Source organism: Chelonoidis abingdonii, chromosome 1 (assembly GCF_003597395.2).
Source record: "Chelonoidis abingdonii isolate Lonesome George chromosome 1, CheloAbing_2.0, whole genome shotgun sequence".
Taxonomy (NCBI): Eukaryota; Metazoa; Chordata; order Testudines; family Testudinidae; genus Chelonoidis; species Chelonoidis abingdonii.
In genome coordinates this window covers 100,647,181-100,672,733 of record NC_133769.1, presented here as the reverse complement: position 1 = coordinate 100,672,733, position 25,553 = coordinate 100,647,181, and the positions used below count along the sequence as shown (strand labels likewise).

The following is a 25,553-nucleotide window of genomic DNA, read 5'->3' as shown; positions in this document are numbered from 1 at the left end:
GGGCGCCCAGCCGACCCGCCGAGTGTTGCTAGGGTAAAAAGTTTCTCCGACGGCTGTGCACGCGGTGCGCACACACCTAAATGGAATGGATATGAGCAACACATCTCGAAGAACAACAGTTACAGGGTAAGTAACCTTGTCTTTAAAATTAAATTGGGAAATTATGACAACTATCTTAAAGCCTAAATTTATCATAATCTATTATAATAATTTAAATCAATTACAATAATAATATTAAGCAACACACATTTGCTGCCAAGTTTTAAAGACTGTGAGACTGTGAACTGACGGAAGTCTCTGGCTAAGCACCTGGATTCAGATTTTGATACGGTGCTAAAAGCAGCTTTTGATAGCAGTAACCTCTTCTGTTGGTGCTTAGAGAATATTTTCTTCATTTCTATTTATTCAACTAGTTCATTCCACATTAAGAAACCAATTGGAGCTGAAAAAGTAGGAAAGCTTGTTTTGCTCTTCCAATCTCTGTATAAAAGCTAGGTGTGAGAGGACGAGATCTACTAGTTTTAAAATCTTGAAGAATATGGTGATCCGAAACAATGAATTAAAGTCAATTACTACTTCCTTCTTAATTTTAAATGCAAAACATATTTTGACAAACATTTTGTCTTGTGTATCCAGCACACATAAAGTAGTTTTATTTAACTGATTATAGTAATCATAATACAAATTAAAATTCTGGTTTTGTGCCTTTTTAATTGAATCTGAATGTCTATCCTAATTGAGCTTGATACTAATCACAAGTAGAATTTAAACATAACCTAGTAAATAAGAAATGTGTCATTCGCCTTTTTGTAACATAGTACAAAAAGTAAGTAGGAATCTGAATAAATGTATGTTAGACTATATACATGCTTTTAAAAAGTGTATAGATATTACGATGCTAGTAAACCAGGTGCCAGCTCCTGCAAAGTCTGTAAGCATCAGCTGAGCACTGAAAAATTCATAGCTGGAAACCAGATCAGTTCACTTATATGTTAGTAGTGTTCAAGATAGGTGTTAGACTTGTAAGGATGTGTTTAGTGTTTAGACTATAAAATGCTTGTAAGTTGCTGCATGCATTAATCTTACTTGTAATATCTGTATTCCATGCTACAAGGAATAATAATAAGAATGCCCATTCTCAACTAGTGCACACAGATGAGAAGGGTGGCTCCCCCCACCTATCCAGGTGGACGATCAAAATTAAGTGGACTGTTGTAGGACACAATTTGTTGATTGCTCCGTCCATTCATGGAGAAGAACCTGCAGAAGGCCTTGTGCCATCGGTTTGAATGCTGGAAAAGTGAAATCAAGATAGCGGACATGAAGATTTTTCATCTCTGCTGTTTGGACTTTGACAAGGGCTGGAGCTAAGAAACAAAAGCAGAGGTCCCTAGGGTCAACCTGGGATTAACCCTAAAAGATATTCGGCACTGATAGATTACTACATCTCTGTCACCTTTCGAAAGGCTATATTTAGTTGCAAAGCAACATGTGTTAATGGTTATCAACCAATGAAAATCAACATCTCTTTAGAAAAATAATGAAAAAAGCACAAATACAAAAAAAAATTAAAATTGAGGATTTAAATCAAGATTTGCGGCCTGCTGATTTCAATCATGATTAAAATTTAAATGGTTTTGATTTAAACCAATCCACTCTGATTGGGGATCAGGATTCTTGCTTAGGGTTGGGGGACCTTCACATTGGAAGAAGTATTCATTTCAGCGAATCAAAAATATTCCTGGAGGGAAGAGAGTAGTGGTGTCTTGCCCTTACCATTCTGGGAGAGATTGACGTTCAGCTCGGCCTGCAGCAACCGATCAGGTTTGAAACTGTAATTGTCGTGCGCCCCAATTGCAAAAAGGGTGCTGTTCCTGTGGCAGCTCCAGCAGACACAGAAGTCCTGGCAGATTGGCAACTCTTTGGCTTCCAGAGGCTCACATGGGATCTGTGTGCTTCTCCCATGTGCAAAGAAAGAGGGTGAGGAGGAGCTGATTTAGATACAGATAGCTAATCCAAAATTAGGCTCCTGAAATCTTCCCCACATTTATTCTAGTCTACTCAGTATAGGTTCTTATACTGCACTCATTGCTGTAGTATCTGAGCACCTTCCAGTAAATCTTTAAGAAATGTGAATATGTGTCTGCTACAATTATTGTTTTGCCCTAGCATAAGGGGGAGAACATATACACACGTTGCTCTGTATTTATATTAGAGAAGGCCGGTCACAGAAATGAGCCTTGCAGTTAGTATGGAAGGTAGGGAGCCAGAGGCGATGCATAGGGGTGCATGTGGGGTCATGTGTCCCCCACCATTGCTGGGTCACATGGTGCAGACAGGCCCTCTCCCTGCAGGGCAGCTGAGCCAGGGAGCTGGGAGATGCACCTGTCTGGGAGAGGCAGAGGTAGGAGGAACAGCTTTGAACTGCAGGCAGAGGCCACTGTTTTCCAGGAGGAGCTGCTGCAGGGGGAGGATGACTTGAGCTGTTCTGGGGTTGTGCTGCCCCATTATCAGCAGGTGTGGGCCGTCTCTGTGGTGATGTCAGCAACACTGGCTTAGGTAAACACATCAGATCTCTCCTCTGCTCACTACACTGGCTTCCCATAGAATGTCAAATAAAGTTCAAGGTGTCAGTCCCTATCTTCATGGCACTCCCTTGGCCTGAGCTCAGGCTATCTAACAGATCATGTAAAACTCCAGGATGAAGACCATAGTCAACAAATCTGCTCCTCTGGCACACAGGAACTCCTACAGGAAGGGTAAAGCTGACCTGGGCAGAGGACACAACTTTCTCTGGCACTACTCTGAGATTGTGGAATGAACTCCCCCGAGAACTAAGGACCATCCCAAACCTCACCACCTTATGCTCCAAGTGCAAGGTGCATTTCTTTGACCTGCCTTCTTTAATGCAACTACAGAGCAACATTTGTATATTAACACTCCTCCTACTCCAAACAAAAAACTACTCAAACTGCACTGCAGCTGCTTCTCCCACTGGGGGAAAGGATCAGAGAGCTAAGCCCATCTTACAGCTGTGTAGTCATGTTGTTTAAATGCACTACTGGAAGGCACTCAGAAAAGACAGTGATGAGGGCAGTGCAAAACCCCACATAGAACAGAATGTTCCCATTGACCCTGCTGCAAAGAAGGGAGGTGTGGAAGGTCTGTGAGAGCAGAGCCAGCGCTCTCTCCTCTGCTGATGAATGAGCATTACTACAGCAGTACTCTGACACCTCTTTTTCCACTCCAGGTGCAGTAAGCTAACAGGCCCTGCCATCACTCACACCTGGGATCCCCCAGAAAAACCAAGGGACAGTGATAGAAAAAGTAATGAAAATAAACTGATCAGTGCACCTTCTCGTATCTCCCCATCCTCCCAATGCAGACCTAAAAGAGTATCCAACTTCCACCCCGCAGCAGGGCCAGCACAAGTGTCCACGTGCTCCTCAAAGCCTGGCTGTCAGCTTGGATCCTTTTCCCTCTTCCCATTCCACTCTTCTTGAATCCTTTTGCAGCAGAGCTGGGGTCAGACACTTACTCGCCTCTAATGTCCTCATGGTGAAGAGTCATATTGAGGAAGCGTCGAGCTGCTGTGCATTCCTGCCACGTGCAAGTCGTCTGTGAGGTGAAGTCATTGTAGCAGCGCAGGCTCTGCATTGGGAGGCTCTCTGCAGGGGGAAGGAAAGCACAACGCTGCTGGTGGATCATAGAGATGGGCAGTGAGGAATAATGGGATGTGCACACTGGTGCTATGGTGGGAAAGGCAAACATGGGGAAATGAGGAACAAATGGGTAAACTTTCCCAGGAGTCCCTTGCATGTCAGTTAGCTCCTGTGTCAGGGATGTCATGAACAAAAACCTCCCACTCCCCAATGCTCACAATCCAGAGGCTGGAAAAGAGAGGTTTACTTACCAGAAGTCATGATAATTGGAGAATCATCCCTGTGCATTCATAGTCTGGCCAACTTGTGTGAGTCTATCATGAGTCTCGAGCTACTGAGTGTTTTTCTTAAAGCCCCAACTTCTGCATTGAGGTTATTACCCGAGACTCTCACTTTTCATGTAAAAAAAGTAAGTGTCTGACCTACACAGCTGAGAAGGGAAGCTTGAAGGATGAGCCTAAATACAACAACACCAAATGACAAATCAACCCCCTCCAGCTGTATTCTCATTCAAATCTCATGATATTTAAGTCACTCTCAGGATTTTTTAGGTCTGACCCTTGATTTCTGAATGCTGGGGGTTGGCAGTTCTGATTTGCATTGTGGGAGTCGCCCTGGTGGTGAGGGTACAGAACCCTCGTTTAAAGCCATGTCCGTGGGGGGTGCATGATCGTCCTCACAGTGTCATGGGTCAGACGACCCTTGCATACAGGAGTGCGCCCACCAACCACCTCTATTCCTTCTCCTGAACCACAGTCCTGGTGCCCAAGGCCAGCTATGGTGCTGCAGGTGCTCTAGTGGAGTAAGATCTTATCCATGCAGGAACTTGCACTTTCCCGAAGGCGTAACATAGACCGGTGCACCTCTTAACCCACGGAGAATGTGTCTGTTTTGAGGTTTTACTTGACATCTTTCCCAGAGAGCTACAAATGTCTGTTTGGCTTTTTAACACAATGTCTAAGGTGTAGATATACATTTCCTTGGGAGGGGAATGGGATCTAGGGAACAATATAATGTAGAAGATAGACTGTTTGTGATGAAATTCAACTGGGGCCTCACAATGATTTTGTGTTTGTGGATTGTTGGATAGGGTGGAGCGGAGATTATTGCTTGTACTTCACTGCCCCTCCCAGAAGAAACCATGGCAAATCGAAAGGCAGTTTTAAGAGACTTCTGTTAAGAGGGAGGCATTTATCAGTGACGCCAAGGAAAGGCCAATCAGTTTTGTTAGAATGAGGTTTAAGTCCCGGGAAAGGTAGGTTCCCTACCCGGGAATGTGGGGGTTGAGAGAAACATTGAAAAGGCCTCTTAAAAATCTAGCAAATGGAATGGGAAAATATAGTTCTCCCTTCCTGGTGCTGATAGGGAACAGAGATAGGTGCTTCGTTCATTTTCTGAGAAGATGCAGATGGTTTGGGGACCTCACATGCAGCAGATAATCTAGAACTGCTGGAAATCCAGTTTGAGATGCAATAGGTTCCTTATTAGTGGCCCAGGAGGGAAATCTTGTCCCTTCTGGTGTGTAAAATTTCCAGGTAGACGCCACCCTTGATTGAAGTAGAATTGTCTGTGCTGTCTGTGAGCAGGGCTAAAGCTGGGCCACACGCGGAATTCCCATTGAATGGGACAGTTCAACATTACAAAATTGGTTTTCCTTCTAAACTGAAATGAAACCAAAGGCTGTTAAATTACTCAGACAATGGAAATTCTGAAGAGTTTGTGGAGCATCAGAAAGATTTCAAAATTTCATTTCAAAACAAACTTATTTATTTTGTTTTGTCACTGTTTTATTGTTTTCATTATTGTTACATTATTTCAGGAGGTGTCGCTGGCAGTAATACACTGTGACGTCATGATATCAAGCCATGCCACAAAATGCCTCTAAGGCCCAAGTGAAGGGCTCAGCAATGAAGAGGGTTGTCCTGTGTCAGCATGGGATTTGGACCTGTGAATGGATCACATAGCTTAATGGCGTCGGAGGTCAGTTGGCTCGGAGACTTGGGCGTCTTTCCCAAGGGCATGATGGATGAAAGCCCTGCCAATAGCACATTGGGCTGGGGAGTGTGATTGGCCCAGCACAGCAGACATCAGACATGCACATCCACCTCTGGAAAGAGAGATGTGCATGAGCCACCTCCTCTGAAACTCATTTTAGGGTCTGTACGGGGTCTGGGCTTGATGCAGAGCTGGGGCAGCAGAGGCTCAGAGAGAACATGTGGAATTTGGAGAAATTCCTCCCTCTCTTAGGTTCACTGAACTAGAACAAAGCAACAAACAACTAGATCTAACTATGCACAGATTAAACCTAGAAACAGGAGCAGTCAATGGACAAGACAGAAGCAGGGCCGGCTCTAGGTTTTTTTGCCACCCCAAGCAAAAAAAATTTGGCTGCCCCTTGTCCCAGCCCTGGGCTTCTTGCCGCACCCCCCTGCTGCCGCAGCCCTGGGCTCTCCCCACCACCCTCATCCCCTGACACCCCAGCTCTGGGCTCTCCCTTTCACCCCCACCTTTGCCCTCCCCCACACCTCCTGCCACCCCCCCCGGGCTCTCCGCCCCCCCCGCCCCCTCCTTCCATCGCAGCCCTGGGTCACTGGTAACTTGCTCCCAGGGGCAGGTCATTCAGCAGGAATTTTGGATGTACACAAAACACAGACAGGATGGTTCCCATATGTTACAGAGCTGCAGTAAAGTGAACAAATTTCAGCTTGTATGATTGGAGGATATCTGGATGCATATATATTAAGACTGTCCTACATAAATGAGAGGAAAAGTTGAGGTGCCTTTATTATTCTTTTGTTCCACTCTTTCTTTCTATGGGGAATATTGCCAAAGCAATATCGCTGTCTTCCTTTTAAACAAACAAACAAACAAAAGGCAATGGCTGTTGAAATTAGCAATCCCAGTCCTAAAACCACTGGGAAGCATTTCTTGCTAATTTTATCCTACTTTTTCTACAGCAAGTTACTGTGTCAGCATATTTGATTTGGAGAAATGAAGTAACAGCTGCCCAAACTGAGCTTGGCATTCCTGAATTTTGAGGTGTTCAAATCTGGAAGGCAGGTGCTGGGGTGGGGGGAGGGAGTGTTGGCTCCGTGGGAGAGCACCAGCAGCGTGTATGCAGCAGTATGTCTGGCGCTGCCTGGAGCCAGACACACTGGTGTGAGTGGCACGGTAAGGGGCTGGGGGTAGGAGAAGGGGAGGGTTCGGGGGAGCAGTTAAGGGACAGAGCAGGGGTTGGATGGGGCAGAGGTTCAGGGGGCAGTCCAGGGACAGGCAGTGTTGAATAGGCATGGAGTCCCAAGGGTTTGTCAGGAGACAGGTGGTGGGTTCTAGGGGGAGTGGGGTGAAACATGGTCTCTATGTGAGGGGGCAGTTGGGGACAAGGAGAAAGGAGGCTTAGATAGGGGGTGGGGTCCCAAGGGGCAGTTAGAGGCAGGGGGCCCGGGAGGGGGCAATCAGGGACAAGGACCAGCTGTGCTTAGATAGGGCATGGGATCCTGGAGGGCAATTAGGGGCAGGGGTCCTGGGAGGGGGCAATCGGGGACAGGGAGCAAGGGGGTTGGATGGGTTGGAGTTTCTGTGAGGTGCAATCGGAGGGAGTGGATGGTAGCAGGGTGTGGCTACCCTCCCTCCCCGTAAAGTGTCCTATTTTTTGAATGTTAAAATATGGTATCCCTATCATTCACAGTGCAGCTCTCCAGTCACAGCAGGCTGCAGCATGAGGTCTTAGCTACCTCATTCCCTCCCCCTTCCTTTCCTGTTGGTAGTGGCCGAGGGAATGCTAGGAAATGTAGCTTTTTCCCTGCTCCAGGGCTGCTCTATAGGCAGGGAGCTAACCAAGGAACTACAGCTTCCAGGACCCTCTGCTGGTTCTCTGCTCCTATGCTGGATCCCTGCCACCCCTGTAAATGGGCGGCCCCAAGCACATGGTTGCTTTGCTGGTGCCTAGAGCTGCCCTTGGACAGAGGGTCCTGTTTGTTCTCTGCAGTGGTAAAGAAGAAACTAAGGCGGTTCAGAGGGATGGACACCCATAGAGGTGAGTCATTGACATTGACACTGGTGATTTACTCTGTCTCCCTGACCCTCATATATTCCCCCTTCCTCTCTGTCTCTCTCTCACACACACCTCACAGAGTCATCCTCCCATTTGTCCACACCTCCAAATGGATATTCATTCACTTACACTCCTACCTGAATCTACGTGTCGTTCTAGCCCTTCACTCTCCTTCAAGGCTCTGTCTATCCATGCACTGCACCTCCAGTTTCTCCACCTACTCACCAGCCAGCTTGTTCACACATTTGCACAATAGCCCACTTGTCCCTCCATCCATCTACTCACTCTTCTCCTCTTCCATCCATCCATTTCTCCATTCAACCATGCACCCTCCCATCTATAAGTCCATCCACATTTCCATCCACTTACCATACCATCCATTCACATAAACAATCGCCCTCTTGCCTGTCAGTCTAGTCACCAACATACCAATCTGGAATGGCAGAGGGAGCAGTTGAGCAGAGGAAAGGGGGAAATAAAGGAAAGAGAATGGAGAAGAGTAAAGGGACTGGAAGGAGGGGAGGGAAGATGATAAAAAGGGTAGGAAAGAAAAAGAAGAGGAAAAGAAAATGAAACTCACCTCGAGATTCTCCAACCCTGAAAGCCCAGCACAGAGCCAGTAGAGCCATGCAGAAGGCCTTCATGTTCACGCCAGCCTGAGCCCACCAGCTCAGTCCTGCTCCCTGTGCTCTGGGTTGGTTGCCGGCCTGGGGTTCTTGCACTCACACTTGTTAAGTCCTTCTTTGTCACCTGTTGAATGTGGAAGCCAAGCTCTGATGGTCAGGTGGGAGAGGCTGGGACCTTCTGTGAGATACAAAACCTCCCCTCTCTGCACTGAGGGGACCTTTCACTGATCCATCAAGGCCACAAGGGACCATTAGGTCACCTAGTCAGACCTCCTGTAGGACACAGGATGGAAAATTACATTTACTTTGCAGGACCAATACATTGCAGAACAAGGTCCTCATCTCCTTACCAGGGCGTTGCTGAATGCCCAGAGAACTGATAGCCAATTGTGCTCTGTTTGACTAAAATAAGCATTGTCCCCATTAACCTCATCAGCAAGAAACAGTCCTAGGCTGTTGAGAGAGGGGAATTCAGTCTCCATGTTCATTTGTTCCCCGGGCTTCCCTCGAACACACAGACATGCACCCACACTTCCCCCGTTGGTTGCCAAGCCTAACCTGGAGACACACCATCCTACCCAAGCTTACCCCATCTCCACCACTCAAATACACCTCTCTCCACTTGGAGGGAGATGGGGATTCAGTCTTCATGCTCTTTCAGTTCTGGGATACTCCCCCATCTGCCTCTCCTCCAGCGGGACCACAGATGAGAATTGCTTGGAAGTGATTCCAACTGGCAGTTTGCACCCAGTGCCCCAGGAATTGCTTTGGGATACAATCCACAGGCATAATCCCAAAGGAGATTTACTGTTTCTTTTTGCAGGATCTAGCATTAAATTCGGTGATGCAAAGCCCATGGGCCAAATTCTCCACTGGTATAATTCAACTGAAGTTAAAGGAATTGCACCACTGGATAATGTGCCCTCATATTACTGCTCTCTGAAGAGCATAACAGACCCACTCCACCTTGGGCACAGCCACATAGCCAAGCCTCTGTGCTCTGGGGATGTCTGGTCTGTGGCTTTTCCCCACTTTGGGGGAGCATGGAGAAGGAGATCCACCCAGAAAGACCCCCAGCTTCCTAAATGCCATTTCTTTTGATAGAATATGGCCTGCTAGACAAGTGAACATTCACCACAGAGAAAAGATTCCACTGTAACTAATGGCTCCAGAGCTCATGAGCCCTTGTCTGTCTGGGGACAGGCTCTCTCTGCCACATACCCTTTCCCCAGTAAAGGCAGAGTTTCCTCACCTGAGCCAAGAGCTGCTGGTGGGACAGCTGCCTCACAGCAGGTGGATCGCCGACTCTCTCAGTTCTCGCTACCTGGCAGCTGGAGCGTCTTTACACATACAGGAATCAGCATTGAGCATGGCTATCCAAAACTGGAATGGATCCCCCTGGGAAATAATGAAGCTGGGGTATCCCCTGCACTTACTGCCCTCTGAAAGCTTCCACACCCCTATATGCCTCCTTTCAAGGAGCAGATACAGCCCTGAACACCGTGGAGCTGAAGTGTGAGACTCTGACACTGAACTTCCTATTGTTGGTGTTTTTCACACCCACCAGGTCCCTGCTGCAGATGCAGTTCTTAAAAGCTGGGAGGGGGAGGAAATATCTCATTTCTTTGTGACCTTCCACTGATTCTTAATCGGTTTGGAGGAATCAGGACATGCTGTTTTCTAGGAATCAAGAGTAACATGCTGCTAACAGAGGCTGGCCTTTGCTTCCTATCTCCTTGCCCCCATGCCCAGTCAGACACTTGCGAAGAAGAGCGAAGGAAAAGGGAAGTAGCGCTAGCAACAGGAGTTCTGTATTTATCTCCCCCTGCCCCGCTGTAACTTACCATAACCTAGGCTGTGAGATTTTGGGGGCAGTGACTGCTTTTCACTGCATGTGCGTGCAGCACCTTGCCCCCTGGGCTCTCAGTGACTTCAATCAGCTTTGGGTCATGCCTCCAATAGTAACTCACTACCACTTATTTCCCTCCCTTCTAAAATGTGCAGTCAGTGTCACCGACTCCTCTTTAGCGTGTGTCCATCTGGGGTGACAATGTCACTTCTGCCTGTGACCATTGTCTTCTATCACAGATAGGCACAGCACCATTTTCACAAAGCAGTTACAGCTCCCAGGCCCCCAAATTATACTGATTTTTTTCATTTTGCCTTATTTGTCTCTATGCTTCCTGAATACCCAGTGATTTCGACATCAATTTCCAGCCGTGGAGGGATTCTTGTTTTTAGTTTCCTGTTTAACAAACTAGCAGCTGGTGACAGCCTATGCTTCAGTGGTGCCATTCTGTGATTAAACAGTTCTAAGCAGGATCAGAGTCTGACTCCGCAGCCTTTTTCTATAGGCAATTTATTATTTTGACTCAGTTTGCCACCGGCCCATTGGATTGGGGATAATAAGGAGGCGGTCACCTGCCAAATCCCCCTACTTTATTGCAAACTACTTAAACTCAGGCCCACTAAATTTGGCACGTGGCTGTATAATACTGTCAGATACATCCATGTCGAGCAAAAATGGAGTTGACATGCACAGTCCCCTCTTTAGCTGAGGTATCTTCTTGTAAGACTGTCTCAGGGATATGATAATAGTAGTTTAGGACCAGGGTAGGCGCAACCCATCAGGCGACCTAAGTGGTCACCTAGGGCGCTAACATTTAGGGGGCGATGGTATTTTGGAGGCGGGACCTTCCACCACCGCCGTCGGGGGTGCCATTTTAGGGGCGGGACCTTCCACCACCTAGGGTACCAAAAAGGCTGCTGGCGCTCCTGTCTAGGACAAGTGGATAGTTTTTTGCCCTGCCTATAGAAACATGTCTATGCTTTCCTGATGAGTCCAGCTCTCAGTGTGCATCTCAGAAACAGGGAACTGCATGGGCAGTATACTCCAAGAACGTGAGCTACAAGTAAGTAACCTCTTTTCTGTGTGGAAGCAAGAAGGACTTCAAGAAGGGAAACTTGATCTATCTATGCAGCAGGATCATCAAAGGCTAGAGGTGAGACTGCATTTGGATCACAAAGTATTGGGGTACATAAGACATTAGCCTGCTAGAGACTAAGCCTCCCCAAATTCCGGGATTCTTACTTTCTGGGCTGTGTTTGGATTTCAGGTTCTCTCTTCTCTGGTGTTTGGGTTTCACTTGTACTCCTTCCCTGTGATACCATCTGGATTCTGTAGAAATGAGTAGCATGCTCAAGTGCCACAGAAAGCAGAAGGAAACTCCTGTTTAGATGTGATTAGATTGCTTCTGTTTATGTGGCTCAGTATGTTCTGTACTTCATCCACTCACACCACCCTATCTGAAAGGGGACTTGGGCAATACCCAAGATTGTGAGAACAGGCTGGGGGTGCATGCAAGCTGATTGCTGATATGGTATCTCTGCTTTGTGAAAGAGAACAGCCTCTGAGGGGAGGTGTCTCATTTGTGTATATGAGAGACACTGCCCCAGTCCTTCTGCAGCTGACTACCCCATCCAGCACTCCTGTTACAGGAATGGCATGAGGTCACTTCCAATGAACTCATCTCCTTGTGTGATCATCGTCACAGATCCAGTCAAGCACCTCCTCTTAGCTGCCCTCCAGCTTGGTGTGAGGGGAATCCAAGCATTTGAATCTCTGGCTGTTAAGCCTTCCTGAGACTGAATGGAGTCCAGGCACCATACCTGTCTTGGGGCCCTGTGACAGAGACTCATCCACCAGTGTACCCCACTGTGGCTGAGCACAGGGTTTTCCCTCCTTTTATTGCCCTGCCAGCCAGCCATTCAGGCTGGCTGCTGGTGGTCCCCTCTGTCTTGCAACTCAGCCTCCTCCAGCCAGGTCACACTCTGACTTACCCCGAAGGGAAGGGACTGAGTCCAGTCCAAAACAGTATGGCAGCCTTGCATCAGGTTTCTGGCTCAACTCTAGGCCTACTAGGACTTGTGACTCTTGTCCAGAGCCTTCACCAGGCCTTTCCTTGGGGGCCCATAGGGGAACCCAACCTCCTTCTACCCTGGGTTCCAACCCAGGGTCCCTGTAGCAGGTGACTAAGATTTGCTTCTTCAGACCATCTGCTTCTTTCCTGGGCTTCTTGCTACTGCAGCCAGCCTCTAGCCCTACCTGCCCAGCTGTCCTCGAGCATCCAAGGAAAGGTAACAAAGGAAAGCACAACGCAAAAATAGTTCAAGTATGCCCCTGTCCTCCCTCCTTTTAGGAACTACCTGATGATTCTGGTTCAGCATCCTCAGGGCTTTTGTGCATTGTTTGCAAGAAACCTCTACTAGCTTCATCCACCATGATGCTCATTTCTGGGAACTAGTGGGGAGAGGTCTATGTACCTTCTGAACTGGGCACCTCCCTTTTTAAGACTTCTCCTCTAAGAATGGCATGCCTAACAGGTGTGGTGGGGTGGGGCTGCCAAAGCACCAAACTGCTCTTAACTCCTTCAGGTCCATAGGCGCTCCCTTTGGGGTGCAGGCTCTGTTATCCCTTTCTGAGAGCTTAGATTCCCACTCCCATCCATGTCTAGCTATCTACCGCCTGGGGTTATGCTGACCCTTCAGACTCTGCTGTAGCTTAAATGCATCCGGTGCTGCTAATACCAGGATGACACTATCAGGTAAAGAGACGATGCTTTCAGGTGACTGCTCGAGAGATGCACAGACTCCTGCAGCCCAGTCAGGGATCTGCATTGATCATGTGAGATGACAATGTCTTTTCCCTCTTCTAGGGACATATCTGTGGAAAAGGACCTGAGCAGCACACCATTGTTCAAGGACCTCATGGCATTAATGAGGTACAGCACAGGGAGATGGAGGTACAGCCACTATTGGATGCAGAGATTCACTCCCAGGCATATTTCCTGAGTTTCTCCCGCTCCTGGCTGTGTTAAGGTCCAGCCATCCCAGTGTTCTGGGCCTGACAAACTCTTCCCTATTACCCTGGAGACTTGGCAGTTGTCACAGCCTGGCCCAGTAGCACTCTATGTGGTCCCTAGTCTGTTGTGAATGGACCCAATGACTGGTCCCATGTGCTTCCAGGCCAAGTGGGCCTGGGCAGAGTCTTATCATTGCTTCTAGCTGTGGGACTCTAGGACACACTCCCAGGCTTAGGCCTTTTGTCTGACACTCTTGCGATGTGAGGCACCACTGTCCTGCCACCCTAGATCCTTAAACTGATGTCTGAGACCTGCTGAGCACCCTAGTCATTTACTCCGTTTAACCCCTTAGGGGACAATGTGGCAGGAAAGCAAGGAACGCAGACTTAGCAGAGGAATTTCTTAACCACAGAGACTTTACTCTTTAAGGACTCAAGAGTTGCAGCTCTCTGAAAACAAAAGTCCTGAGATGCCCCCTCCCCTGGTGTGAGCTCATCTCTGCTGGGAGTCTGAGGTTCGTCAGCTTTTCAGGTGGACCAGATACCTACCTGCTCTCCCCTCCTGCAAGTCCTTTGGTTGTGTGTATGCAGCAATGATTGGACCTCTTGTACAGAGCAGAATCCTGCTCTTAAATAGATCTCTATCTCTCTGCCATGTGCTCCACTGGGAAGCTCCAGTCCCCCTACATTCTTAATCACAAGACTCAGCTTTTGAAGGAAATCTTTGTTTATGCTGGGAGTCCAAACCACTTTATTTAGGAGCCTCTTGCAGACAGAGACCTTCTCAGTGCCCAGCTACAGGCTAGCCTCTTCTTGTAGCAGCAGCATATACTCCCTCTGCACACCCCAGCCCCCAGAAGAGTTAAGCTAATTCACTATGCTCCCACATCAGGCTTAAAGGGACAGCTGCTATGTTGCTTATTAATGTATGCCTTGATTACAATCCCTCGGGGTGGGGGAAGGGGGGGTTGTAACCAGTTGTGTAACCGGGGGGCATGCTGGGAACTCAGAGCTACTCCTGGAAGCATTGAGGGAAATGTATTGTTCCAGTGCAGAGACTGCAAAGTCACTTTCCTTCCTCCTCTCTCCAGGCCAAAATATTTTAAGTTCCCTATCATAAAACCAGAGAGCGTCAGGGTTCCTCCTTGAACGCATTAAATCCCATGGCTTTCTGTAACTCTTACCACTTTTAGGAAATGGGACCCATGATGACTGATGATAATTTCCATGACGTAATTGCTCGGTCAAATTTCACTCCTTCTCTGGCTTCCTCCTTTTTTTAATCAACTTTTGCAGCCTTACATAACAGAGTACCAGCAAACTGCTATTATTTCAAACCCTGCTATAGTTAGAGTGGAAGCTAGTATGAACCTTTAACTCCCTTTTCTCTGTCACTTATAAATTTCTGAAACTTTTACTTACGGGGCTGAAATCTCCCCAGCTTGGTCTTTGCCTGAAAGTGGAATTTTTTTTGAAAGCTTCAGCAAAATCTGCTTAGCCATTTTTAATATGAGGAATTTGGATGAAAGAAAACACTTTTATAAAAATTTTCTTGCAATAATTGGTTTTCAGTTGCAGGGCTGTTCAAAAAAAAAAATCCTTTAAGAAAGTCATATATTGCTCCTAATAAGGGCTACTTATGTTTCTTAGATTATATAAAAATTATGATATATTTGAAAAATACTGTGCAATCATATAATGGAAGATAGTACTGTAACGTACTTGCACCAATAGGCAGCATGCAGCTTACGTGTGCAATTTTAAAGGGATGCCCTTAACTTGAAATCTATTCTATTTGTAAAAAAACAAAAAACAAACAATTAAAAGTGGTTTCAGATTAGATTAGGATTAGAGTTGAATCCCTCCGCAAATTTTCGTGTTTTTTACAATCACATTTTCCTTGCTTTTTTTTAAATGTTTTTTTCTCTTGTTGCTAGGTGTAAAACCCACACAAACAGGAGAAACTGATTCACTGACTAAAAGCTGGATGAAAATGTTCACATTTTCCTGGCAAAAAAAAATGCAGACTCTGTGACACCAAAATATTTGACACATTCATGTCAATTTCACTGAATTATTTCAGTGTGTGGGTGGGTGGGGTCGGGGGGGGGGTTAAGAGGGAGAACTTTTTAAAAAATCCCCCCAAATCAAAATGAAATGTTTTGACAGTTTTGAAACTAAATGCTTTGGGTTTTGTTTGAAACAACTGTTTCCAAATTCCCTCTAATTTTATTTTTAAGAGGGTGGATCAAAATGAAACATTTCAGTCTTGTCAAAATGCTTCATTTGACCCCAAAACAATTCCTTGTGTCAGCATTACCATTGAACCAAAATATGCCTTACTCACCCAGCTCTTCTGATTATACTGGGGACACAGTAAAACAGACCATGACAAACTGGAAAAAAAATAGACTGGCTATTGCTTTCTTTAGTCTCTTTGTTATCTTAGGTGTTAATTGTAACAATGGGACATGTCCTTTCCACTAGAGAATTTCCTGAATTGTGCAGATAACTTTGGAGCTTGAATGTTCCATTAGGCCCTGGTCCAGCAACGCACTTCAGCATGTGCTTAACTGCAAGCATGTGAGTAGTCCCATGGAAACCAGAGGGCTAACTCATGTGCTTAAAGTTAAGCATGTGCTGAAGTGCTTTGCTCAATCAGGGCCTATATGTAGCATTTTGTATGGGATTTTTATATATTAACTATACAGAGCCATCAGTGTGCTAGGTGCTGCTGGACGGACAATATAATCATAGAAATGCAGAGCTAGAAGGGACCCTGATATGTCATTTAGTTCAGTCCTTTGCCCTGGGGCAGTATGAAATATTATCTAGACCAGTGGTTCCCAAACTTGTTCCACCCCTTGTGCAGGGAAAGCCCCTGATGGGCCGGGCTGGTTTTTTCCCTGCTGCGTCCGCAGGTTCAGCCAGTCACAGCTCCCAGTGGTTTGGGAACCACTGATCTAGACCAGTGTTCTTCCTTGCAAGGCTCGCAAGCCAGTGGCAGCTCCCATCGACCCTAGGTGCAGCTCCCTGTTGATCGCAATCTCCGGCGATTTCTGGCGGTGCAGTGGGGCTGCTGCTAAGGGAGGCTCCCTGCCTGCCTGGGCTGGGGGGGGTGGGGAGGGGAGCAGAGGTCTCTGCGCGCTGCTCCTGCCTGCAAGCACCGCCCCCGCAGCTCCTGTTGGCCGGGAATGGGGAACTGTGGTGAATGGGAGTTGCGGGGGTGGTGCTTGCAGAGAGGAGAGTGTGCAGAGCCACATGTGCCCCCAGGAGTAGCATGAGTACAGCAGGCCCAGCTATACTGGACTAGCATTTCTCTTCCACCACCCAACCTGCCATAGGCACTGACTCTGTGGGTGCTCTGGGGCTGAAGCACCCCCGGGGAAAAATTAGTGGGTGCTCTGAACCCACCGGCTGCCAAGCTCCCCGCTCTTCACCTCCTTTCTCCCTCCAGTGCACCATGTCCCCACTCCTCCCCCCGCTCCCAGCGCTTCCCCTCCACACTGACTAATAGCTATTTGGTGGTGCTTAGAACTTTCCAGGAGGGACGGGGAGGAACGGGGACCCGGCGCGCTCAGGGGAGGATGCGGAGAAGAGGTGGGGCAAGGGCGGGGAGTTGGGGGAAGAGGTGGAATGAGGGCAGGAAGGGGGCGGAGACTTTGAGGAAGAGGTGGGATGGGGGCAGGGCAAGGGTGGGGCCAGGGGCTGGCACCACAGCAGCTTCTGGTGGGCCAAAGGTGTAATTGTAGCATCTCACCCGAATAATCTATTATTCGGCGGGAGGGAATCTGCAGGTGACATTAATTCTGTGCTTATGTTTCTTTTATTAAAAAGTGTGTGAGGGGGGGAAGCTATGGCGCCTTGGTCCCCCTCAGTTCTGGCACTGGTGCCTGCAGGACCCCACTTCGTATGCCTGTCCAGCTAAACTGTGAACCATTGGTAACTACTTACTGGGTATACTTTTCCAACCAGTTGTGCACTCACCTTATAGTTAGTTTGTCTAGGTTATATTTCTCTAATTTGTTTATGAGAAGATCATGTGAGACAGTATCATAAGCCTTAATAAAGTTGAGCATCCCTGCCCAAGAGGCATGTTGCTCTGAATAATAAACACTTATTTCTCTTCTCTGAAGTTGGTCCATTGTGCAGCGGGGGAAGGGAAGGGAAGGGAACTTCTGCTAATTAGAACAGTCTGGGGAGGGGCCATGGCAGACTGTACTGGAAGTCTCCTCTTTGTTCCTACTTGCCAGGTGTGGAGGCGTTCGGCTGAAGGATCCAGACACCTCTGACTCCACAACCGATTAGCATACACCCTGCCTGGAAGCAGGTGATGGCTTGTATTTTTCATGAACTGAAAGCTTGATGGAGATTGTGTCTTTTACAAAATTAAATACAACTTCCACTTTCAAAGCCTCGCAGGGTTGGAGTGAGGAGGGGAAAGCAGAGGACTGAAATAACATGGGATGCGGTAATTGATTGGCTCACAATCTGTCCTCCAGGTGAGACAAGGGACCTGCCAGGCATCTGAAAGCTGATTGACGTGTCCAGGTTACAAAGCCTCCTAGAGGCTTAGAAGCTGTGTGCTGGATCACCTGTCACTTAGCCCTGGGGTTTACTCAAGCAAAGGAAACCTGAAGGTTCGTTTTGACTGGCAGAGACACATCCCTCCACCACCAATCTTGCAAGCCAGTTCTGTGAATGAGGGGTTGTTCTGCAGGGGAAGGAAAGGGAGGGAGAATGACCTCTGGCAAACAGGAAACCTGTATCTGGGAAAAATCACCCTGGACTCTGGAGAATCATTTGGTTCTACAGAGTGCTGAAAAGCAAACCCTTCTTCCCCTGCATACACAGGGCCGGTGCACCCATTTAGGCAAACTAGGTGGCCGCCTAGGAGGCCTAGTGATTGGGGGCGCCTAAAAGTCCCCTCAGGCAAGGAGGTGAAGTGGAGGTGAGCTGGGTGGGGGGGCGTGTGGGGAGGGAGTGACGGGTGCGGGGGGAGGCACACAGGGAAAGGTCGCCCAGCTCTCCACTTCCTCCGCTGAGCACACAGCCCAGCTCTAAGTCTCCTCCAATTGGCGCCACACGCCTAAGCAGGGAGGAGAATTAGAGCGGTGCCAGTGTGCTCAGTGGAGGAGGCAGCGCCAAGGTGAGCTGGATGGGGAAAAGCCCAGGCAGGTTTAGCTTCCGTGGGGGGAGTCTCCCCAGGCAGGGTTAGCTGCCATGGCAGGAGAAAGGGGTGAAGTCTCCCCAGGCAGGGTTAGCTGCTATGGGGATGGGGGAGAGTCTCCCCGGGTGGGGTTAGCTGCAGTGGGGGGACAGGGGGAGTCTACCCAGGTGGGGTTAGTTGCCGTGGGGGGACGGGGTGGAGAGGGATTAGCAGTTGTGGTGGGGGGGTAGCTGCTGCGGTGGGGGAGCCCCAGGTGGGGGGCTGAGTTAGCTGCCATGGGAGGGCGGAGTTAGCTGGGTGGAGGGTGCAAGGTAGAAGTTTCGCCTAGGGCGTGAAACTTCCTTGCACCAGCCATGTGCATACACTTCCACTCAGTTCCTTGATGGCATGCTTTCCTATACAGGTGCTAACAGCCAAACTTCCACACATTCTCACTGCCTGCTCACAGACCCTTCTCCCTCCCCCTGTTCTCTCCACAGTGAGGAAATCCCGTGAAATCTTTGCTACAGTACTGAAATTCCATGAAAAGAAGTCCCAACAATGGTACGGGTTTATTACTAGACAGAAATGATAGAATTGTCAGTAGTACAGAAATGGCACATGTTTTCTATGACTACGGCCCTACCAAATTTACAATCCATTTTGGTCAGTTTTACAGTCATAGGATTGAAAAAATAGTAAATTTCATGATTTCTGCTATTTACATCTGAAATTTCACAGTGTTGTAATTGTAAGGGTCCTGATCCAAAAAGAAGTTGTGGGACGTGACAAGGTTATAGTAGAGGTGATTGCAGTACTGCTACTTTACTTATGTGCTGCTCTGCTGATGGCGCTGCCCTCAGATCTGGGCATCTGGAGAGTGGCAGTTGCTGGCCAGGAGCCCAGCTCTGAAGGCAGAGCCACCGCCACAGCAGCACAGAAGTAAGGATGGCAACACCATACCAAGCCACTCTTACTTCTGCGCTGCTGCCTTCAGAGCTGGGCCTTCAGTCAGCAGCCACCACACTCTGGCTGGCGGCTGCTCAGCTCTGAATGCAGCAGCACAGAAGTAGGGGTGGCTTGGTATGGTATTGCCATCTTTACTTTTGTGCTGCTGCTAGCGGGGTGCTGCCTTCACAGCTGGGTTCCAGGCCCACAGCTGCCTCTCTCCAGCCACCCAGCTCTGAAGGCAGCACAGAAGTAAAGGTGGTAATACCATGACCCCCCTAAAATAACCTTGCAACCCCCCTACAACGCCCTTTTGAGACAGAACTCCCAATTTTAGAAACGCTGGTCTCCCCCGTGAACTCTGTATAGCACAGGGTAAAAGCACACAAAAGTCCAGATTTCACGGGGTGAGACCAGATTTTGTGGTCTGTGATGTGTTTTTCATGGCCATGAATTTGGTAGGGCCCTATCTATGACCATTTCTGTTCTGTATTTGGGGGTGGGTGGGAAGCAGGGTGATGTATTCATATTGTATGATGAAGATGAAAGATTCTGTATTCTAATAGTAACTCAGAAGGATGTTAAACAGCAACTACTGTACGATAGGTGCCGGCTTCCTCTGGGCCCGGGGAGTTCTTAATCCCCCATTCTGCCCCAGGCCCCGCTCCCACCTGACCCCTTCCCCCAAGTTCCCACCCCTGCCCTGCCTCTTCACACTCCACCTCTTTCCCACCCAGTTCTTCCCCTCCCCACAGCATGCCCCATCCGCACGCCTCCCCCTCCCTCCCAGAGCCTCCTGCACGCTGCGAAACAGCTGAATGCGGCAGGCAGGAGGTGCTGGAAGGGACGGGGCGGCGCTGGGACAGGAGGGGGGAGCTGGCTGCCAGTGGGTGCTGAGCACCCACTAATTTTTGTCCATGGGTGCTCCAGTCCTGGAACACCCACAGAGTCAGTGCCTATGAGTTAGACATCTTTAAATCAGCAGGTCCAGGAATTTAAAAGAGCTGATTGAGGACGTCTGGGCTGTGAATGTTGGATTTCAATAAGTCTTAGAACACTGGAAAAGTTCCAGAGGACTGGAAGTAACCTAATGTTGTGCCAATACTTTAAAAAGTAAACAGGATGACCTGGATATTATAGGCCTGTTGATCCCAAGTAAATTAATGGAGCAGCTGAGATGGAACTCAATTAGTAAAGAATTACAGTTAACACCAATCAACTTGGGTTTATGGCAAATCGATCTTATCAGTTTTGATATTTTTTATGAGATTACTAGTTTGGTTGATGAAGGTATAGTGTAGATGTAATATACTTGGCTTTCTGTAAGGCATTTGAGTTGGTACTGCCGGGTATTTTGATTAGGAAACTAGACTGATTCAGAATCAACATGGCACATTAAATGAATTAAAAACTGACTAATGGATAGGTCTCAGAATGTAACTGTAAATGGAAAATCATCATTGTATTGCTAGTGGGGTCTATAGGGATTGGTTCGTGGCCCTACACTATTTAACATTTTTATCAGGGCACAATTTAGCAAGGGCTATGGCAGATTTGCCATCACTGGAAATGTTAAAATCAAGATTCGCTGTTTTTCTAAAAGATCTGCACTAGTTCAACAAGGAATTTAATTCAGGGAAGCCTTATGGCCTGAGTTGGACAGGCGGTCAAACTAGATGTCTGCAAAAGTCCCTTCTGATAAGCTATGCAGGGAATCATTCCAAGGGTCTTGTTCCCGTATACTTCCACTGTGCCTAGGGTCTTGGATGGGTACATACTTGGGGCTGCTAGCCCTTCCCACTGCTCACACTGCTGTTTGCATTATATTTTAAACTACCATTAGTATGTCTCCTTGAACTGGGAATCATACCCCAGCCTGAAGTGCAGATGTACCCTGTAGCAAATGGAGCTCTGCTCTTGAGTCTGACTCATTCTGGTCCCTTGCAATCTGTCTCACGGGGCTGGTGGACTCCAGTGTGCCCTAACACTCAGCCTGATATAACTTTTTATAGCCTGCCATTGTCGCCAGTCACCCCTCGCCGTGCCCCTTACACACAGTCTCCCTGGGCACTGCATTGCAGAACGCCCCATCTGTGGCCTATAAATGCCTTTATAGCCAACCTCAGAGGAATGCTGGCCCCCAGTTTGCCTTCATGCAACCACCTTGACCCTTATAACTCATGCCAAGGGGCTGCTAGGCTTCAGAGGGCCCCATCCTTGACACTCACAACTCTCCATAGCCCACTTCATGGGCCTCTAGGTTGAAGGCTAATTGGTAATTACAGGAAGTTGTATTTAAAACCATGTGGGATTCCTAGATGAGTTATCCTACATTTCTACGCTCTAATTTTCTTCTAGCTCCTCTTGTGCTCTCTTTATTATTTAAAGTATGATGCAAAGCTCATTGAATTCACTGGGACACCAGGGATCAATGTAGTAAAGAGTAACCCCTGCCCCCAAAGATCTACAATCTAGGTCATGGAAAGATACAGCAGCTGGATGAAACAAACGGGGGGACAGAAAGGGAGGGAACTACTTCCCTTTTCCATCTGTCTTCTTCCCAAGAGTCCAAGTAGGTGGGGGGGGGGGAAGGGGAGGAGGAGATAGGAAGCGAGGGACAGCCTCTTTTAGCAGCATAATACTCCTGATTTCAAAAAAACAGTGTGCTCTGATTCCTGGAAACTGTTTAATCAGAAACAATACAACATAACAAGGAAAAGAGAAATACTTCCTTCCCCGCCCAGATTTTAAGAACTGCATCAGTAGGCACTCCAAGAGTGTCAAACAGCAAAAATAGGAAGTTCGGAGTCTGAGTGTCACACTCCAACTTCAGAGCATTCAGAACTGTGTCTACTCGCTGGAAGGAGGCTTATAGGGGTGTGGAAGCCCGCAGAGGGCAAAAGGTGCAGGGGATACCCCAACTTCATAATTTCCCAGGGGGATCCAGTCCAGTTTTGGACAGCCATGATCAAAGCTGATTCCTGTATGTGTAAAGATCCTCCAGCTGCCAGGGAGTGAGAACTGAGGGGGTCAGCAATCCACTTGCTGTGAGGCAGCTGTTCCGCCGGCAGCTCTTGGCTCAGGTGAGGAAACTCTGCCTTTACTGGGAAAGGGTACCTGAAGAGAGAGCCTGTCCCCAGACAGACAAGGGCTCATGAGATCTGGAGCCATTAGTCACAGTGGAATCTCTTCTCTGTGATGAATGTTCACTTGTCTAGCAGGCTATATTCTATCAAAGGAAATGGCATTTAGGAAGCTGGGGGTCTTTCTGGGTGGATCTCCTTCTCCATGCTCCCCCAAGTGGGGAAAAACCACAGACCAGACATCCCCAGAGCACAGAGGCTCGGCTATGTGGCTGTGCCAAAGGTGGGGTGGGTCTGTTATACTCTTTAGAGAGCAGTAAAATGGGAGCACATTCTCCAGTGGTGCAACTCCTTTCATTTCAGTTGAGTAACACCAGTGAAGAATTTGGCCCATGGGCTTTACATCACCGAATTCAATGCTAGATCCCACAAAAAGAGACAATAAATCTCCTTTGGGATTGTGCCTGTGAAGCGGGTCCCAAAGCAATTTCAGGGGAGTCGCTGCAAACTGCCAGTTGGAATCACTTCAAAGCAATTCTCTCCAGGGGTGTCGCTGGAGGAGAAGCATGTGGGGGAGAATCCTAGAACTGAAGGAACATGAAGACTGAATCCCCATCTCATCCCAAGAGAGGGGAGATGTATATGAGTGGGGGAGATGGGGCAGGGTAGGGTAGGATGGTGAGTCTCCAGGGCAGGCTTGCAAACAAATGAAAAGCTGTGTATGTGTGCGGGGGAAGCCCAGTGGTGAATGAACATGGAGATTGAATTCCCCTCTCTCCTGCAATGAACTGGTCCTGGAAGTAAATTTTATTCTCCAGCCTATGTCCTACAGTCAGGGGTGGCTCCAGGCCCTAGCATGCCAAGAGCGTGGTTGGGGCAGCAAGCCACGGGGGGTGCTCTGCCAGCGCCGCAAGGGCACCCTGCCTGCTGTACTTTGGGCAGCAAAATCCCTAGAGCCTCCCCTGCCTACTGGAGGTCTTACTAGGTGACTTAATGGTCCCTTGTGGCCTTGATGGATCAGTGAAAGGTCCCCTCAGTGCAGGAGGGGAGGTTTTCTGTCTCACAGAAGGTCCCAACCTCTTCCACTTGACCATCAGAGCTTGGCTTCCACATTCAACAGGTGACAAAGAAGGACTTAACAAGTGTGAGTGCAAGAACCCCAGGCTGGCAACCAACCCAGAGCACAGGAGCAGGACTGAGCTGGTGGGCTCAGGCTGGTATGAACATGAAGGCCTTCTGCATGGCTCTACTGGCTCTGTGCTGGGCTTTCAGGGTTGGAGAATCTCGAGGTGAGTTTCAGTTTCTTTTCCTCTTCTTTTTCTTCCCTGCCCTTTTTATCATCTTCCCTCCCCTCCCTCCAATCCCTTTACTCTTCTCCATTCCCTTTTCTTCTTTCCCCCTTTCCTCTGCTCAACTGCTCCCTCTGCCATTCCAGATGTGTATGTTGGTGACTAGACTGACAGGCAAGAGGGCGATTGTTTATGTGAATGGTGGTATGGTAAATGGATGGAAATGTGGATGGACTTATAGATGGGAGGGTGCATGGATGAATGGAGAAATGGATGGATGGAGAAGTGATGGATGGTTGGATGGAGAAGTGGATGGATGGATGGATGAGAAGGAGAGTGAGTAGATGGATGGATGGATGTACCGGTGGGCTATTGTGCAAATGTGTGAACAAGCTGGCTGGTGAGTAGGTGGATGAACTGGAGGTGTAGTACAGGAATAGACAGACCCCTAAAGAAGAGTGAAGGGCTAGAATGACAAGTAGATTCAGATGGGAGTGTAAGTGACCAAATATCCATTTGGAGGTGTGGACAAATGGGAGGATGACTCTGTGAGGTGTGTGAGAGAGAGAGACTGAGAGGAGGGGGGAAATGTGAGGGGCAGGGAGACAGAGCAAGTCACCAGTGTCAATGTCAAAGGCTCACGTCTAGGGGTGTCCATCCCTCTGAACCGTCTTAGTTCCTTCTTTACCACTGCAGAGAACAAACAAGACCCTCTGACATGTCCATTCACTGCTACTGTTTCTACGTTTAATCTCCCATCTGTGCACAGTTAGAGCTAGTTCAGGGGTGGACAAACTTTTTGGCCCAAGGGTCACATGTGCATATGGAAATGGTGTGGTGGGCCATGAATGTTCACAAAAATTGGGGATTGGGGTCTGGGTTTGGGTTGAGGGCTCTGGCCGCGGGTCAGAAATGGGGAGTTCAGAGTGTGGCGCTGGAGCTCCAGGCTGGGGGAGGGGGTTGGGGTGCAGGGTCCAGATGTGGTGCGGGCTCTGGGCTGGGGCTGGGGATGAGGGGTTGTGGGTGCAGGAGGTTTATCTGGGCTGGGACCGAGGGGTTCAGAGGGTGGGAGGAGGATCAGGGCTAGGGCAGGGGGTTGGGGCATAGGAAGGTGTCAGAGATGCAGGCTCCAGGTGGCACTTACCTCAAGCAGCTCCTGGAAGTAACAGCATGTCCCCCCTCCAGCTCCTACATGGAGGTGCAGCCAGGTGGCTCAAAACACTGAGCTGTCCGCAGGTGCAGCCCATGCAGCTCCTATTGTCCACAGTTCCCAATGGGAGCTGCGGGTGTGGCGCTTGGGGCAGGGGCAGCATATGTAGCCCCCTGGATGCCTCTATGCATAGGAGCCGGAAGGGGGACATGCCGCTACTTCCAGGAGCCACACAGAGCATGCACGGAGCACGGCATGCCCGGAGCAAGGCACGTCCCGGACCCTGCTGCCCGTCGGGAGTTCAAGGGCTGGATTAAAATATTTGAAGGGCTGGATGTGGTCTCTGGGCTGTAGTTTGCCCACCCCTGAGCTAGTTGTTTGTCGCTTGTTCTAAGGCCTGGGCTACACTAGCGGGGGGGTGCGAACTAAGATACACAACTTTAGCTACGCTATTCAAGTAGCTGAATTAAAAGTATCTTAGTTCGACTTACCTGGCCGTCCTCACGGCGGCGAGTTGACTGCCGCGGCTCCCCCGTCGACTCCACTTACTCCTCCTGCTGAGGTGGAGTACGGGCGTCAATTAGCGGATCGATTTATTGCATCCAGACGAGATGCGATAAATCGATCCCCGATACATCGAACACTATCCACCGATCTGGCGGCTAGTATAGACGTCCCTAAGTCAGTGTACCTTAGAGAGGGAGGAATTTCTCCAAATCCCACAATGTTCC

General features: G+C 48.6%; 2 protein-coding genes across 2 annotated transcripts in view; one reads left to right on the top strand and one right to left on the bottom strand.

The window, feature by feature from the left end:
- Positions 1 to 14,028, bottom strand: part of LOC116824102 (cytokine receptor common subunit beta-like) — a 47,392-nt gene extending 33,364 nt beyond the window's left edge. Inside the window, exons 1-4 of the mRNA XM_075064071.1 lie at positions 13,753 to 14,028; positions 8,297 to 8,466; positions 3,539 to 3,668; positions 1,777 to 1,991 (exon numbers count right to left, since the gene is read on the bottom strand). Coding sequence (XP_074920172.1) covers positions 1,777 to 1,991; positions 3,539 to 3,668; positions 8,297 to 8,360 — 409 coding nt within the window. The 5' untranslated portion in view covers positions 8,361 to 8,466; positions 13,753 to 14,028. The remainder of the gene's footprint in view (positions 1 to 1,776; positions 1,992 to 3,538; positions 3,669 to 8,296; positions 8,467 to 13,752) is intronic.
- An 8,067-nt stretch (positions 14,029 to 22,095) lies between these two features.
- Positions 22,096 to 25,553, top strand: part of CSF2RB (colony stimulating factor 2 receptor subunit beta) — a 29,227-nt gene continuing 25,769 nt past the window's right edge. The window contains exons 1-2 of the mRNA XM_032779206.2: positions 22,096 to 22,383; positions 23,504 to 23,672. Of these exons, the coding sequence (XP_032635097.1) occupies positions 23,603 to 23,672 (70 nt within the window). The 5' untranslated portion in view covers positions 22,096 to 22,383; positions 23,504 to 23,602. The remainder of the gene's footprint in view (positions 22,384 to 23,503; positions 23,673 to 25,553) is intronic.